The sequence below is a fragment of the Dermacentor albipictus genome, chromosome 7, assembly GCF_038994185.2.
Source record: "Dermacentor albipictus isolate Rhodes 1998 colony chromosome 7, USDA_Dalb.pri_finalv2, whole genome shotgun sequence".
Lineage (NCBI taxonomy): Eukaryota > Metazoa > Arthropoda > Arachnida > Ixodida > Ixodidae > Dermacentor > Dermacentor albipictus.
This window is the reverse complement of record NC_091827.1, coordinates 6623659-6641551: the sequence shown is the minus strand read 5'-3', so window position 1 is coordinate 6641551 and position 17893 is coordinate 6623659. Positions and strand designations below refer to the sequence as shown.

The 17893-nt window shown below is 41.8% G+C and overlaps 1 protein-coding gene across 1 annotated transcript in view; it reads left to right on the top strand.

The window, feature by feature from the left end:
• The window catches only part of LOC135916476 (proteasome activator complex subunit 4A-like), a 119909-nt gene that overhangs the window by 54978 nt on the left and 47038 nt on the right, over positions 1–17893 (top strand). Inside the window, exons 17-27 of the mRNA XM_065449841.2 lie at positions 830–987; positions 1508–1600; positions 3405–3460; positions 4502–4567; positions 4619–4674; positions 4739–4837; positions 5620–5682; positions 8518–8613; positions 8680–9003; positions 13473–13582; positions 15691–15744. Coding sequence (XP_065305913.2) covers positions 830–987; positions 1508–1600; positions 3405–3460; positions 4502–4567; positions 4619–4674; positions 4739–4837; positions 5620–5682; positions 8518–8613; positions 8680–9003; positions 13473–13582; positions 15691–15744 — 1175 coding nt within the window. The remainder of the gene's footprint in view (positions 1–829; positions 988–1507; positions 1601–3404; positions 3461–4501; positions 4568–4618; positions 4675–4738; positions 4838–5619; positions 5683–8517; positions 8614–8679; positions 9004–13472; positions 13583–15690; positions 15745–17893) is intronic.

Genomic DNA, 17893 nt, shown 5'->3' with positions numbered 1-17893 from the left:
CCGGATCATTAGACAGAAGTAATCAGAAGAATAAGAATGGGCTGGGGTGCGTTTGGCAGGCATTCTCAGATTATGAACAGCAGGTTGCCATTATCCCTCAAGAGAAAAGTCTATAATACCTGTGTCTTACCGGTACTCACCTACGGGGCAGAAACCTGGAGGCTTACGAAAAGGGTTCTACTCAAATTGAGGACGACGCAACGAGCTATGGAAAGAAGAATGATAGGTGTAACGTTAAGGGATAAGAAAAGAGCAGAATGGGTGAGGGAACAAACGCGAGTTAATGACATCTTAGTTGAAATCAAGAAAAAGAAATGGACATGGGCAGGACATGTAATGAGGAGGGAAGATAACCGATGGTCATTAAGGGTTACAGACTGGATTCCAAGGGAAGGGAAGCGTAGCAGGGGACGGCAGAAAGTTAGGTGGGCGGATGAGATTAAGAAATTTGCAGGGACGGCATGGCCACAATTAGTACATGACCGGGGTTGTTGGAGAAATATGGGAGAGGCCTTTGCCCTGCAGTGGGCGTAACCAGGCTGCTGCTGCTGCTGCTGCTGCTGCTGATGATGATGATGATGATGATGATGATGATGGCCTTTAAGCTTCAACCTTGTTAGCATAAATGGCTTACTTACTTCTGCATTTTTTTTTTTCATGACGAAAAGCGATCACAGGGACATTGCTAGATGATAAGAGAACAGAAAGTTAGCCTGATTGCCATTGGATTCTTCTGTAATAATGATAAAGCATGTTGTATAATGCCTGCAAGACATAAGAACCCAAGATTGAAGAGTACCTAATTGTGTCTGATTGTGCATTCTTGTAGGAGTGGGGTCGAGCGGGAGACCTAGATCATCTGGACATCAAGTGGCACGTGCCTACCAGTGAAGAGTTGGCATGCGTGCAAGACCTGCTTGAAACGTTTCTGCAGCCCGAGTTGCAGGCTTTGCTTGCCTGGAGCCGTGGGGAACGCACTCTGTCCAGGTTGGTCTAGAAGCCCCTTCGTAGTCTTTTACAACAGGGCACGAGGAGGTAATGTCGTATAGTACAGTTCACTTCTCATTTTTGACTGCTCTCACAGCATGTCTTATGGGGTTGAAATGATCTAGGGAACAAAGTAAATGACGGTGTAGTAGTACAAGCATACAAAAGGAGATTTATTGCTCCTTTCATGCAAACAAAATACAAGGAATGATCCCTAAATAATGACATGCAGAAATATTGAGTGAATGTTTACCAATTCCAAACACTAGGCCTATCTAGGCCATTCGCAGAAGTGGTACCACAGACCAAAATGGGCAAAGCAGCTTCACCCAGCAGAGTGGTTGCGAAATACATCTTAAACTCGGATCTATTGATCATACTTTTGATATTCGGTGGTCATATTTGTTTACTTAGTGACAACCTGTGTATTTGTGTGCGCTTGGGTCAAATAAAAGCGTGCCTGAGACACGTGTGACTTGCTTTCAGTTCAGGACTCTTGATTGGTGATACACTTTTCCAGGGAAGAGGTGCAGCGTAGTCTCAACCTGGTCCTGGATTGTATTCTGGGAGCAGGCCTGGTGCTGCCCCTTTGGCCTGGGGAGCCAATCAACCTGTGAGCTTTGATTTTCTTCATGTGTGTGTGTGTGTTTAGTCAAACCAGTGCTTGACTTGGCTTACATTAGGTTGGGTCTGAGGTTGGTTAGGTTGTGCAATTGTTGAGTCATGAATTTGCTTAGGTTAAGCCTCTGACCTAACTTTAGGCCTTGTGATGAGACCTTCAGCTGAGGCACCAACTTTTTTTCAGTGAAGAACACTTCCAGCCTATATTTCTTTCTTTATCTTTACATACGTTCATTAAGAGAACAAAGCATGGTGTATTTTGTAAAGGATTATTGTAAGCGAAAACACATAGGAGAACAATATGAAGTGGTGATGCACTGAATACAAACTTTGCAGGACTTAAATTTATTGGAAGGCTTTGTGAAAAATTTTGTACACTCTTTGGTCACGTAGTCTCGGTTTGTATAAGGGGTAGGAGAACAAACATTAAGCATACGTTCTGCTCATGGGGCCCATAGTGTTCGTGCCACTTGATTTGAGAAGCGGTAACAGTGGGTGATTGTAGAAATGAAAACACGTTCGTGTTGTCGACTTCTCTACTCTTGTGTCCTGTCTGCACCCCTCACTTCTTTTTTGCATACTGAAAGAGAAGAGAGGAGAGGGGCAATGCGTAGGGCATTGCACAGGGCAGTGCGACGAAGGTGTGCCACAAAGGCAAGTGTGGTGAAAGTATGTGGCACACAGGTGAATGCGGCAGCTGCTTTTCTTTTCTTCTTTCCCTGTATATTGAGTTTTTCGTCTCAGCGCAGACACTCGGTAGCCACATTGAATTCTTATAGCCAGTAATGCGGCATGAGAACGTTGTAGTTAGTGGTCTATTTTATCGTAGAACACACTCAAAAGTTCACAGTGCCAGGGCATCTCATTGTTATGTCCGAGTATTGTTAAAACCAGTAGTGCTATAAGTGGGTCTGACTGCACTTCTGTCTGTCAAATAAAATGTTTGGATGTTTGTCCCCTCTGCCTTTTTCGTGCAACCTGGTTATGACAACCTGGTTATAACAATTATCAGTTATAACAATGGGATTTTCTTATTGTCTTTGCGCTTGAATATTCTTATAAGTGAATTTGTCTGTAACAGTTAAATCTGGCTACTGGGTAAAGTGTGTGTGCCAAAAAAAATGAAAAACTGCAAAATTTTTGGGGAAAAGAAAATGCAAGATGCCGCACTCTCCTGCATGACCCATGCCTTCGCCACATCTGCTTTTGTGCCATGCAACCCACACGGCACACATTTGTCGCATAACGCTACTTATTGCTGGACTTGGGCGCCGACGTCAACACAAGGGTGGAAGGGAGACCTGGTGCAACCTGATTGTAACAACTATTGGTTATAGTAGTGGGATTGTCTTCACACTATGATATTGTTATAAGTGGGCTCAACTGCAGTAATGGTGGCAGTGTCAGCAAGCTATTACTTTCACAATTGCAAAAAAAAAAAAAGTCTCTTGAAACATGGGCCACAGGCACATCAAATAGTGAGTGAGCTGTTTTTTCTTAGAGCTGCTTTGGTTTTGATTCCTTGGTATTTTCACTGCAATGCACATATAGTCCACCTGTAAATAAATATAATTTGAAAATTAGTACCACATCTCTATAGTTCTGTAAATTAATAGTACGTTCTCATAGTTGTGTACATTTCTTGTCTCATTTTTATTTATTTTTGTATGCATGCATGTGTGTGTGTGTGTGTGTGTACGTACGTACGTACAAACACTGTAGTGGTTGCTAATGCCAAGTAATGCTCATTTGATACTGATCATTAATTGTTTCTCTGCCTTCTTCCCTCCTTGCAGACTTGCCTCAAAAGTTCCTGCTCACTTCGAGTACAAGGTCTACCTAGGAATACAATGCAAGTCTTGAGTCATTCTTGTTGAGTCCTTGCTTCGGCCGGCCATTGTACATTGTAGAGTTGGATCATGTAGAGCAACTGTTCTTAACTGGGAATGCCAAAATGTGTCTGTACTGGACAGGCTTAGTTAATTTTGTATTAAGTTACTGGACATATTGTGAGGAGAAATCGGACACATAGGCAGTCAATTATTGCAGTTTACAATAATGTGCCAATATGTACTGGTGTGTACCTTGATTACTCTGAAACTTTGTTTGTGTAAATTGTTTAAGAAGGACTTCTTGAATGTTTCATGTATTCAACTTGTATTCGTTAAATTATAGATATTGTGATACTGTTTTCAGGTGTGAACCTGTATATGTGAATGTTTATTTTTGCAATTGCTATTTTGATTGAGTGTAATCTTGTATGAATGTATTCTGGTATTACTTTGACTGTTGACTGCATTCTTGTTGCTCTGCCATGTATTTACTTATGTTGGTCCTCAGGCGCACTAAAGCTACACTTTTCTAGCTTTTAGTTTAGGGTCCATTGCCCAATTTGTTGTATAAGAAAAATAAATGCAATTTTTAATATGTTTTTCTAATGTGAATGAGTAGTGGTCTTGAAGCACACAGTGACCATTTTGAAAGTATATGCTGTATGATTTTATTACATGGGTATTAGCAGTGGTTATAACATACTAATTAAATAGATTATTGTTGTAGATTAATAATTAAGAAGACTGGAATCCTCAAAAATATTTTTACAGACTGAAATTGTAAGATAGGAAAAAATTAGAGGTGGTGTGCCAAACAGTGAACCCCTTATTATAGTCACATTTACAATTATAAGATATAATGAAGCTATTTTCGCATTGTATGCTCCTTCAATAAAGCGATGTTTGGCACTGTGTGTTAAAGGAAATAAGATATTGCTGCACAGTAGGGCAGGTGTCAATATTTCAGGGCTTGGGCTGTCTTGTTTTACTCGCATTTGGCCACCGATGCTTATCACTTGTGCTTGTTTTCTAAGTATTTTATTATTATTTTCACCTTGCAGCCGTGGACTTCAAATCTGGAGAAAACGTGCGACAAGTCATAGCCACCATTATGCGGAAAGTTTTAGGTACGTGGTGTCTGGTTTACTGCTAGCGCTCATGGACTGTTGGCTTTGCAGACCATACCCTGGAGACTCATGAGGATGACATCAAGTCTCTTTGCCTGATCATCAAGGTAAATCCCAGCCAAGCATCACACACTGTGCATTTCAACTGCAATGCCTCCTCTCTCGTTGTAGATCTACCATGAGCTCATGTTCTTCTGGGGAATCCCCAAGGACGATTTCGATACTCGGTGGAAGGGGTTCAACATTGTCAAGAAGGGCTTGGAGAACAGGGTATGTTTAAAATATTTGCAAGGTGTAGCTTGTGGTAACGTGCGTGACAGGTGGAACACCACCTTATCTTTTGTCCCACTGTTGCAAACGTAATTGTACTCCCAATTTTGAAGGTACTAGTAAAGTTCTATTCAAACAAAGGCAAGAAGTTTATTTTATAATTAAGGCTTAATAATTATGGGGTTTTGCGTGCCAAAACCACTTTCTGATTATGATGCACGCCAGAGTGGAGGACTCCGGAAATTTTGACCACCTGAGGTTCTTTAACGTGCACCTAAATCTAAGTATATGGGTATTTTCGCATTTCGCCCCCATCGAAATGTGGCCGCCGTGGACGGGATATATAGTTAAGGCTTGCCATGTCTGATTTCAGTAGCACATGTTTGTCAGCCTTTGATAAGCGTTTGTAAACACAAATTGTCATATTTGAACCTGTCAAGAGTGAACATGTGTGTACATGGTTGACAGGTTGGCATTGCCATCCCTAGAGCATGTGCAGATAGTTCTTGTTTTCATTCTGTTTCTCTTCAGTGCGAGCATTCAGTTTTCACTCAGTGTCTGTGTTGTCCTTTTTGATCATCTTGTGTCCATGCCTTTTGTGCTTTCCTTTTCAAACCATGAATGGAGGCTGTCAGTAGAAAGTGGTAAGTCAGTAAAAAGAAACAGAGTATCAAAGTAAAGCTAATATAAATACAAATTTATAAAAGCCAATTTATAACTTTAGCATATTACAGAACCAGCGCATACAAATCATCGCTGTCTCGCCATCTTTCTCATTGCAGCTGGCCAGGCACAAGCAACACATCCGAGCTCTACTGGTGGACAGGGCGCAGCTGCAACAAGAGGCGAGTTCATCGATCGTCATATTTACTTTATTTTAGCATCACAATTTGAAGGATACCCATGTTGAGGGCCATAAAGGTATAAAAGCCACAGAATGGCTTGACGAGGCCCATGATCACTTTAACTTGGCACAGGCAGTCTTGACATAGATCATGAGAATTGGTCATGAGGACTGGCCATGACAGAGCACCGCATGGTTTACTTGAGAACAGTTGTAACTCCTGCAATCATGTACTGCTGCTACAGACTTGTTTTCACTGCTGTGCTGGAGCTAGGGACTTTGAGAGGATTGCAAAATAAATCGCATTAAGCTTTTTTTCTCATAGCCTTTACTCAAAGCTCACATGCTATCTGATGCCTGTGGTAGAAATGATGTTCTACATCCACTGTCATGGCCGTGAGTTATGCCACACGCTAACACTTCCAGGGTCATATCTAGTGCCCCAAAGGGGGATAGGAAAATGGCATCGCAGTAGCTCAACTGGTAAGAGCCTCACTCGTGTAATGTGAAGACATGCGTTTTGATCCTACCTACGGAAAGTTGCTGAGCTTGCGCTGATCAATAAAATGCCATTGCCTATAAGCCAAGGCAGCAGGCGTGGGTTTATTTTGTTATAATTATATAATATAACAGATGCAATTTTTCTTTTTGTGAGATTGCAAGATGATTGGTCAGTGTCCATAAATCATAGTGTCAAATAGCACTTCTTTATGTACTTTCAGATGTTGTAGGATAACATTTCCTGAGTAGTTGAGGCGTCGTGTTGTTACTTTCTTTTTCTTTTTGTTCACCTAATACACTGAAGCCTCGTTAAACCGTAGTTGGCCGGAGCTTGCAAAAAGTACGTACTAAACAGCAGTACTGCTTAACCGAAATAGCATGAGACGATACTAAGAGTGTGATGAAAGCGGAAAAAGACATGCAGTATTTATTCACCTCGCGTGACAAGGGTGTTATTTTTCTTTGGTGCCGCGGCGGCCTAGCAGCAAACACTGTGGCCTCAAACTTACTGAAGCCAGCTTTTCAGCCAGCCCCCTCTTCTTGGCAAACACTCGCATGGCAGATTCCTCGTTGGCGTTGCATGTTCTCCGTGCACACAGGTGGCAATATTGCAGAAGTTGTGGGGCACTTTTTTCATTGCGGCGTGCTGTTCTCGTCACGACAATTGCATTCACGAGGCTAAGGTAACGCGCAGCTTCTGCCACTGTCAGGCCTGAATGGCCCGTGCTGTCACTTTCTGTGTCGTCCTCATCACTGTCGCTAGTCGACACTTCAGCAACAGAGGCAACGATGGCGAAGAGTTGAATCTCGTCGCCGACATCTCTACACGGTCGCAGCAGCGCTGCCAAGCAACTTCTTTGCATTCCAAATGTCACACACCGTGGTCAACAGTAGATACCTGTCGCATGCCAGCGCCAACTTCTTCGTATCACATTCAATAGCATCAACTACGTCCAATTTTTCTTCTATGCTGAGCACCCGGCATCTTTTTTATCCGAGCGTTGGCATGACAGTAGTCCTTGTTCGCACGATGCCACAACGCTCTCTGGCGCAGCTCTTTATCCTATTGCACGGTGCCGAAATGATGTTGATGTGGCTGCATGCGCAAATGCACAGGGCACTTGGAGGCCGTTGTTCTGATCTCTCAGGCTTGTTGTCCTGCCGGGCCGCCCGATGGATGCGATGCATTGCCATGTTTGCACGACAAAAAATGGGAACACTACGTGTTAACCGATACGTATGCAATAAGCTGGTACGGTTTATGCGGATGCAAAACACATCATGTTCAATGGCCACTGAGTCGGGTATTTGACTTTACTACAGTGAAAGCTCGTTAATTCGAACTTCAATAATTCGAATTTATGGATAATTCGAACTGTACGATTTGGTCCGGCCAAGCTCCACAGAAGTCTATGTATAAAAAAGTCCGTTAATTCGAACGCGAGAAGGTTCCCTCACGGATAATTCGAACTACACTCGCCTGGCACACGGCCAGAGAAACGCGCCTACTGCCTACACACAAGGTTGTATTGCCTCCTAAACGGAAAGAACGGCGAGAGAAGGCAAAATCGCAAAAAAATCTAACCGACGCGGGGTCAGCCAGAAGGCAGCAGCGGCTGCCGCCTCTCCGTTCTACCTAACCTCCGAGACTTCTTGCCCGTTGTGAATCTCGGAGGCTTTACAAATCTTGTACAGCTGCTAATGCTGTGCGGAGATGGCACGGCAAACGCCAAAACACAGCGAATCAAGTACGTCGCAGCTGCGCTTGCAATCAAGAACCAACGAATCAGGGCCTTCGCCACCTTCACATGTTCGGCGTCTTTGTCTCGGCAGTCTTCATCGGTTGTATACTTCTGTTTTCAGCTTAGGAGGTATCGGCCGTCGCGATTCATTGTGATGGTGTTAAGCCTCGGCTAACGTTCGTTTCGGTGGACATCGGTGGTGTGGCACAGTCGGACCCAGAGCTTCGACTTGAAGATGGCGTGTGCCCACGGCACACGCCATCACTTTCTGACACGCCAAATTTCTGACATTCCCTACTGCTTCCAAATCGCAGTGTACTGTTGCTCTACTTCACTTTCGTTAGTTCGAACTTTCGTTAATTCGAACTGAAGCGGCTTCCCCTTGCGGTTCGAATTAACGAGCTTTTACAGTACTTTTAAAACGAAACTACTGTTTAAGTGAGTACAGTTTAACGAGGTTTTACTGTACTACACGAATCAGGTCACCTGTTGTTCAGTTGTTCCACTCTAACACCGGCCCATTACTCGACTGACTCAATTGATAAATGTGTTCCGGTCTGCCTTCACGGTGTCCCGATTTTTTTTGCATGCAGATGCGTGTTCTGAGCCGCCATCTAAGCTATTTCACGGAGCTACACCAGGACCTGATGTTCGATCTGTCACGCCTTGCCACTAGCCACTACAGCGAGGTAAGTTGCCTGCACGAAATGCTGAGCTTGGTTTTTGTACAACACGTGCTCCACCATTGGGTGCAGGTGCGAATTCAAGCACAGGAGGTGCTGGGCAACTGTGTGCACAGTTACCCTGGCTCGCACACTCTGCTCCTGAAAGGACTGCTGCAGCTGCTGACACCAGAGCGCACCGAAGTGACGCACGAACAATTCAAGGGCGCCCTGTACACTCTGCTCGGAAAGAAGCAGCGAACAATGCTAGTCCTGTGTGACTGGCCATTCTTGGGATCCCTGTGGCCTGCACTGGTCGGGGCACGGCACTCCGAGAAGCCGTCCATCATCTGGCTCCTGGAGCACATCCTCGAAACGCTGCAGAAGCACCTCGAGACCATCCAGCTGGCGCTTAAGGTGCAGAATTGTCACATGTTTGGGATGCCACACTGTCTCAATCTATTCTTTCACTCCTGAGTGTATTGTGCGATTTGAACTTAATGTACCAGCTGGCCTAAACATGCGCCCTTCAGGAAGGCAGATGATGACAAACATTGGAGAAAACGGGACATTTTTACTTGCATAATGGCCTCACTTCTTTCTGTGGAAACGATGTGAAGTTGGAGGGTACGATAAGAATGCAGGGAAAATTTTCCCTGTCTAATTAGAAAAAAAGATTCTGAGTTTTGATGGCAAATGTAGGGGGTTGCAAGCATTATGTGTGTCAAAGAATTTTGCAGGTAAATATGGTGCTCTCTCTTTCCTTTAATGAACGTGTACCCGCTATAGAAGAGCAAGTAACACGGTGGATGTGTGAAAGACTGGCATAGCCTGTAGTCATCGGACAGGGTAACATGATTTGCTAACGGTTGTAGTTATATCACATCCTAAGGCAATTTAGATCAGTTAATGGTGATCGTAATAATTTGGGTACTTACTGCGTGCATTGCATGCAGTTTGATAAGACAGGCAACCTCCTTACAGAGGAACCTGCAACAATTGTGACATGAGAATAATTGATGCATAGTGCCTATTCATGAGGGCAGAAACACAAAACTGCTAACAGTGCAGAAAAAAATCTGAAATGGCAAAGGATAAGGAGATGCATAAGACTTGTATTACATGATTCATATAAAACCTGAAACGATTCGTTAAAAAGCATGTGTACGATTCGTAAGATATGCATAAACCTTTCTTGTAAGTGTGTGTTGCTTGTGGTTATATGCATAAATCATACTTTTTCAATGTGGGATGCAATGTAGTATTCAGTCACCCATGTTGTGTGGGCTCAACTTATCAATCTGTTGCTTGACATTGGATTTAAGTTGGGTTATTTACTGGGTTGTCGGGCTTTTAGAAAGATTGTTAGGGCTTGTATGACTTTAAGGGCATAGGAAATAAGCATAAACACTGATCATGACTGGCAGATTTCTTTGTTTCATCGCAGCACAGTTGCCTGCAGTCTGTAATTATTATGAGTATGCAAAAAGGGATTTTTGAAACCAAATCTAATCAAATATTGATGAATAGTTTTCTAGTACTTTTTGACTAATGAACAGTCATTATCACAATTAATATAAAACAGTGTTCACACCCTAGTATTCTTCCAGTTGGCAAGCTACTGTCATTACATAGTTCGTTATGAAGGTTTAGGTGTCATGTTTCACCATATTTGTATGATTCTACCGTGCCACCGATTCTAATGTGCAGTTGTATTACCACCCAAATATATAAAAAAAATATAACTTGGTGCCGATTCTACCACGCACATCAAGTAACGAAACCTGGGTCAATGCGTGCTGTGTTGAAACAATATTATGGAACATACAAAGGCACACAGACACACACACACACCCAGTTGAATCTTAGCGGCTAGTCACTATTGGATTCCAAGGACACCTCCTTTTGGCTATTTACCGACCACAGAAAATCATCTTCAGTTCCATTTAATGCATTAGAAATGCCACACTTCTTGAAGGCTTGCGGAACCACCATCTGTGGGAGGGCATTCCACGCGTCATGGACCCGCTTTGCAATGTCTCCAAGTGTCACTTTCTTCAGATAACTGTCTATACTATACTGCCTATACTGCATAGATGTCTATACTACGCCTGCTGGGGTGAAAGTATATCATACTTTTGCTCTAATTCTATGTTTAATTGGGTGCAGTTGATGCTTTGCAATAATCGAAAAAAGTTAGAAAAATATTTGCATTTACAAATAGTGACTACAGTAGGGCCCCATTGATGTGTTCCTCACTGTTGCGTTTTCCAGGCTGCTACGTTGTGTTTTCATGTTCCCGCCCTAAATCCCATTGACTCCTATGTATTATGTTCCCATTTGGTACAGCAGCATTCTGTAATATTCCCTTATCTTAAGTTGCACTTGAACGTAGCCGTCACGTAAATATAGTGGTGCAGGAAGAAATTGTCTCTCGCATGTTGCAACAGGCAACCAATTCGTTGCAACAAGCTACCAATTCATTGCAACAAGCTATCGAAATTTGCAATAAACGAAGAAAGTTGCACAGATCAGTTGGCGCAGCTTCTGAAAAAACGTGGGCGTCGATTAAAACCTACCAGTTTCCAAGGGAGGGACAGGGTGGCGTGAGGTGGGGAGGGCTATGCTCGTCTGTGGCATCAGCTGCTGAGGTCAGTTCGTGGTACCAGCTTATGTGACGGGGATCACTGCTCCTGCAAGGGGCAATGGTGAGTGGCTATGAGTAAGGCTCGATGGGGCACTCCCTTGGGTGTTGTCGCCGCTGACCCTGGTGGCACGATTTCCCCACGACGAAGGACCTCTCTCATTGTTGGTGAAACGAAACCGTGAAAAGAAAAGCATAGTGCCATGCAAGACGAGCTGTGCAGCGACGATGGCTACAATATGGCACCATAGTAGCCTGTGTCATCTGTATGGAAACAAAGCACACTACTCACAGCATTCTCTTCCTAATATAAACCATGTACCTATATATATTTATAATACAAAATATTGACACATGAAATGAAAACATGTATAGAGCTGCACTCAAATTTCGCATTAGGAAGTATCGTAATCGTCAGTTAATTTTTTTACATGGTTTCTTTAAAAACGTATCAACAAGGTCCTGCTGTGTTTGATTCGAAGGCCGAATCAAAGAGGACGCTATTCGATTCATTATTTGAAAGTTTTGAATATTTGCACACCCCTAGTAATTCTGCTCTTGTGCACTACTTCCCGTCTTCACCTACATTGTACATTTTTCAAGATAAGTCATCAGATGTTTGTCGAGACTCATGTCATTTTCTATCGTTCTGGTTGAGTCTTGGTGCTATTTCCCCCATCCACAAAAAGAGAAAGGAAACAATAATCGGTCGTAGAAGTGCCACTTTGTTGAAAATGGAGAAATTTAGCTTGTCCGTAAACTAGGGGTGTTCAAATAGTGAAGCTGTGGTAGCTCAGTTGCCAATGCACTTTGCTACTGAATTCTTTCCTTTCACTTTGCACGAGTTCTTCCCCTGCCGTGGTGGCTGCATTCCAACGGGGACTCAATGCAAAAACGGATCAAAATTAATCTGGAGACTCATACTTCAGCAGGCCTAATAATCAGATCATAGTTTTTGTACATAAACCCTTGAATTGAATTATATATTTTTAATAGTGCAGTTTTTTAATTGAATTCAGATAATCAAGAAAAAGTCCAAAATATTGAATACTTGGAAATACAGTAGAACCTCATTATAGCAAAGTTGCACCCGACAGGAAGATACATTCGTTATAAACAATATTTGTTAATGCTTATATCGATGGAAAATATTTCATATTTACTTTCTTATATCCAATAATGTGTTATATCCATGTTTGTTACATATGAGTTTGACTGTTATGTAATGTTATGTTATGTTATGTTATGTTATGTTATGTTATGTTATGTTATGTTATGACTGTTTGACTGTACCATTTTCTCAATTCTAAACAGAGCGAAATAAAAAGGTTTTGTAATTCCTTTTTGGGAGCAAGCATATTTCTAGGGGTGTGCAAATATTCAAAAATTTTGTATATTATTGAATATTATATTTTTAATATTCGTATCCGACTCGAAAACTAGGTATTCGAATATATTGCTGGCTGTGTAAGAGCAAACATGGTTCTTAGCTTTTACTTCTATCTAATCTAAGATAGGGTTTCTGATTTTGTGCCAAATTTTGCGATAATTTCATGCTGCTGGCAAAATTTCACCCGTATAACACGCTTGGCCACTGGATGCACAAGTATTTCAGGAAAGCCAGCCTCTCAGCAGCAAGGGACATAGGCTTGCGAACAGCGAGGGTGCACCCTTTTGCAGGTTCCACCCTCAATCTTGAGCCCATTGATTGATAGCAAATGTGATGAGTGACAACTGGTCAAATGCATATGAGTTTACAGGAAATTGATGCGGTATAATAAGGCACAGGTTGACGAAAACATACTACTAACAGAAATTACTCAATTTTCCAAAGCTACCATGAGCCAAATACACAATCTTTTAGTATAACGACTTACTAGTTAAATTTTTTTTTACCAATGTCAATGTAATTGCAATGTTCCATCATGTTAAAATATACCAACTTGCCAATAAATGCATGTTCATATCATTTTTTCATATTTGATTCAATATTCGATGCTAAGTATTCCTATTCGATACGTATTTATTCAATATTTTGATATTTGCATGCCCATACATATTTCATCATTTTATACATGACACTGTGCTCACATGGGCGTCAGGTCAGTTGAGCACATTGTAAATGAGAAACAACAGAAAGGTGATCATACAGGTGGGAGACGGCTGCAGCTATTCATATTTAATCTCACTTTGGTTTTCTCAGCACTGACTTTGTGCATTGCATGCCCTTTTGTTCCTTCAGGTGCCGGCATCCTGTTTGGAATGTGCACAGAAACTCGCACTCGCCGCATCTGCCGAGGAAATGTCTGCAGCTGTGGAAGCTGAGGAGCAGTGCAACAACAGTGCAAAAAAGTAATTGCCACAGAGGTTCAGTGCATTAAGAGGAGAGACGGGGCGAGGGGGTATGCCAGCCCTCTGCTGAGTTTTCGAACTGGTCTGTTTCTCATAACCATATGTGGTTTGCAGTGTCTAATATTTTCCAATTGAAATCTGTATTGTAGCTCTATGCATAAAGAACATTGCGTTTTCCTTTAATTTTCCTGACCAGATTGTAATGAATTTTTTCTTAGATGTAAATTGAATCCATCTGGATGGCCCTGCATTTGGGGGATGTAACCTGCAGCTAATTACGTTTCAAGAGGTTAATTCAATCTGGCTAACAGACAGAGGGTGGAAAGGAACACATTGACATATCACTCGTGTCAACATTGGCCTTTCATTTTCGTTGGCGTGTAGAATTCTCAATAACCCTTACCAGTTAGCTCTGTATACCCTACTTCTATATGGTGCTTCTCCAGTTAGTTAGAACTGTTGCAGGTAATATAACTAGGTTAAATATACCTGCGATATTCTGCTACCAAACTTACATTTATTATTATTTATCAGCTTCTATATAAGGCCATTTACAAATTAGCACTTAAACATGATTAAGGTTTTCAGACCAGTTATCGTTGAAGGCCTAGCCCATTAGTGCCCAGTGTACTTTTGAAAGTGAAGCACCATTTTCATTTGTAAATAGTTAAAGAAGAAACATACCGTTTTTTTTAACATGCCATTTTACTAAGAAAGGTCAAGCCAAGATTACCACATTGCAGTCTTTTGTCAGCTGCATGATGTCTTTATTCATGTCCAAACTTGGAGAAGTGCTGAACGTAGCAGGCATTCCTGTGCGCACACCATGCTTATTTTTTGTCATGCTCAGTATTGGCTTCTCAAGCTGGTTTTTGTATGTAAGATTTAGAAGAGAATGTCATAAATGATGAATACATGACATTGCATATATGTTACAATGAATCTTTATAGCATCGCAAGAAAATGAATGTAGGTGGACTTTATAAACTACGCTGTACTTATGTGTATGTGAGCAGTGTTTACTTGTTCTCGGAGCACATACAATGTATTTTTACCTGTTTTTAGGCAAAATATGTTTTGCTGGCTAAAAAATCTTCAGAGATAGTTGCAAGTATAAAGAAATAATAAGGATCACATCAACGTTGTTACTATTCCTCCTGGCCCCTTTCTTGCCTCCAACAATGTCATGTCTTCACAGTCGATGAAGTAGCAAACAATGTAGCTGAAAATTTAGATAGATAAAAAATAATTTAAGACATTTTCTGAACATTTTATATAAAAACAGATTATTTGGGCATAATTTTATTAAAATTGCAATATAGGTGCGAGGAAGCAGAAAAGGACAAGGTTGGTGCATATATTGCAAGTGAGATGAGCTATGCAACAAAAATATGGTAACTAGCATTAGGGAATCAGAGGTGGCCCCCATCTCGTATTAGGTCAGATAATGTTAACAAAATAGTTGCCTAGCAAATCGTACAACAGGATTATAGTGTAAGAAATTGGCTTTCTTCGCAGTTGTTGCCGTTATGTTTAATGTTTCAACCGCCATAGAACCAAGTGCTGAATACTTTAGTCTGGTACACTTGAATCCATCGTAAAATGTCATATCAGTGTCACTTCTTATATTAGCACTGCACACATCTTGTAAAGAAGCACCAAAGCCCTTCCCCGGCACCTGCCGAAGTCATATGTGACACACTTGGGTAGTAAAAACACCTCCCTATAAAACAATAAGTGCTGCTAAAGTGCAAATTTTTCCATCAGGAAGCTATGTAGGCCTGTATAAAGCCTAATTTTACTATTCAAAGTAAGCTTTTTCGTTTTAGGACATTCCGAAATATAGCATACCTCTGAGGACATGCATCAGATTTGGCTCCCATAATGGCCCGGCATACTTAATAAAGTACACCATCATAGCATTTGAAATAATAAAGCACTTTCACAGCACATTTGTAGTATGAAAAGACCATAGGATGCCAAAAACCAATAACATCTGGCTGGTAGACTTTTGTTGGGCTTCATTGGTTAAACATGTACCCTTAGACTGACTGACTTGTTTAAATATTGTTGTTTGTTAAACTGTTAATTATTTGCTAATTCCGCAGGGAGTATGAAAACCTCGTCTGCAAGCTGGTTACTCAGGTGGAGAGTGGTAGTCTGTGAGTATCCATTCATGCTTTTTTGAAATTTGCTTACTAGGAGATTTAACATAGCGGAGACACACTAACATAGTGGAATGTCTGACATGGCAACAGTAGTGCTGCTAGTGACATCTTGTGACACTTGTCAATTATAGTAACAACAAAGTGAAGCCAAGGAAAGCACAGACAATGGTGATGCCCTATGAACTAAAATCAGGCATTGCTGTAGCATTTCGTGAAGTTGTGCTGTTGTAAATTTTCAGTGATATTTTGCCTTTTGACCATTGAGTGAAAAGGCCGTCGTAAACAATTTATTTACATTCTGTTGGCAAATTTGTGAAGCTTCAAATGAATGAATGATCACCTCAGTTTGTAGGGATAAGAGTGTGCCAAAAGTGCTACACCTCGGCATGCCGCACCTGCCCATCAACCGTGGTCCTGTACAAGCTCGAGGAAACGATGAACGATGACCACGTGTAGACTTGGAAAGCATTTATTATGCTTGCAACCAACGCTTCGAGCGGACCAGCTAACTATAGTTTACACCACTGGGGGTTCCCTCAAAAAGTATAATACACTAGGTACAGAGAGGCTTCCGGCTTCCCAGCTAGGGGTACAGCCCACGGCAGAAACATGGTTGACTAACCATGTGCTGAAAAACAAGAGCAGTGGCAAAGCCTTCTACACTCACGGCTTGCTGGGTACCAAAGATAGTCTGACAATGTCGGAGGAATTTCATGTGAAATGCTCAGTGGCACTTGCAATTCCCATGCACCGCCCATGATGGGAAGGCTTCCCCTCCTCTCCCCAAACCTACAGGAGCTTGCTCCTGGAGTGCGTCATGGGACATGAGGATTCCCAGAAGCTTTATTTCACGACATTGTAAACTAGTAGGACAAACTTCCTTTGTCAAACTTCCCTTGTGATGGTCAATTTAGTGTGGTTTTCACAAAACTGTGCAAGAACCATCAGCTGCAATAAGCAGCAGAAATAAATATAACTGAAAGGCTTAAGGCTGCGGAGTAGAGAGCAAATGTAGCATTTTAAGCAATACTTGCCATGGTAGCATAGGGGCAACTTGCCATGATAATAGATTCCAGCCACAGTGGCTGCGTTTCGATGAGGGCGAAATGCAAGAACACTTGTGAACTGTGCATTTAGTGCATATAAACAAACCCCAGGTGGTCAAAAAATTAATCCGGGTCCCTCATTATTGCATGCCTCATAGTCATATTGTGGTTTTGGCATGTAAGACCCAGAATTTAGTTTTTAATTCTAAGCAATCATGCAACGCTATTTCAAAATTGCCTCAATGAACAGTGAGAACATACTGCTTTGTTTTGTCTTTTCTAGTGTATATAACTACCTATGCATTGTTTCTCTTTTATTTACAACAATTTATGTATGTACATTTCTTTCAGCTGGTATGTGAGTAAGGAACTCGAGCCACAATGGCTAGCAGTGGCTTTATTATAACAACTGCATACGAGTAATGATTTTCAATTTGAGCTGTTGCCTTATACTTATACTGTATACAGTGTACGCTCGTTACAACGGTCTGTGGTAGTCCAGCAAAAGATGTCCATTACATCCCAAGCGCATTCTATCCAAAATTAGGGTCGCGGTATATTATGAAATGGCGGAACTTCACGATCGTGAAAATGATAAAAACATCAAAATTAAAGTAAATAACTACCGTATTTCTGGTCTATAAGTCGCAACTTTGTAAAAGTGTATAAGATGCACCTGTTATGTACGCACCGGTGTGCAAGACGCACCTGTTCATTCAGTAAGAAATTTAAAAAAGATAGAGTGATGTTTCACTTAGTGAACCCATGTCACGCACGAGCATATCGGTGCGATTCCTGTAGAATTGCAATAGCAATGATATGGACATTCCGGGTGCATTTCTGCCATCGTGGTTGCTATGATGTTCCATATAAAGTCCAAGGGGGATAACATCGTCTCCGCACACCGTATGCTGTACGTTTGAGTGAAAGCGTGCAATGGTGAGCCGAATCGTGCACAAAGGAGGAAAGTGGCAAAGCATCTATGGGGGCATCAGGGGTGTCTTGTATTCAGCAAACGCATAGTTTGTGCAGCGTATCTTGAAAGTAATCTGCAGATGTGATGTGCTGGCTAACACTTGTGACACCTGCCCAGCCCA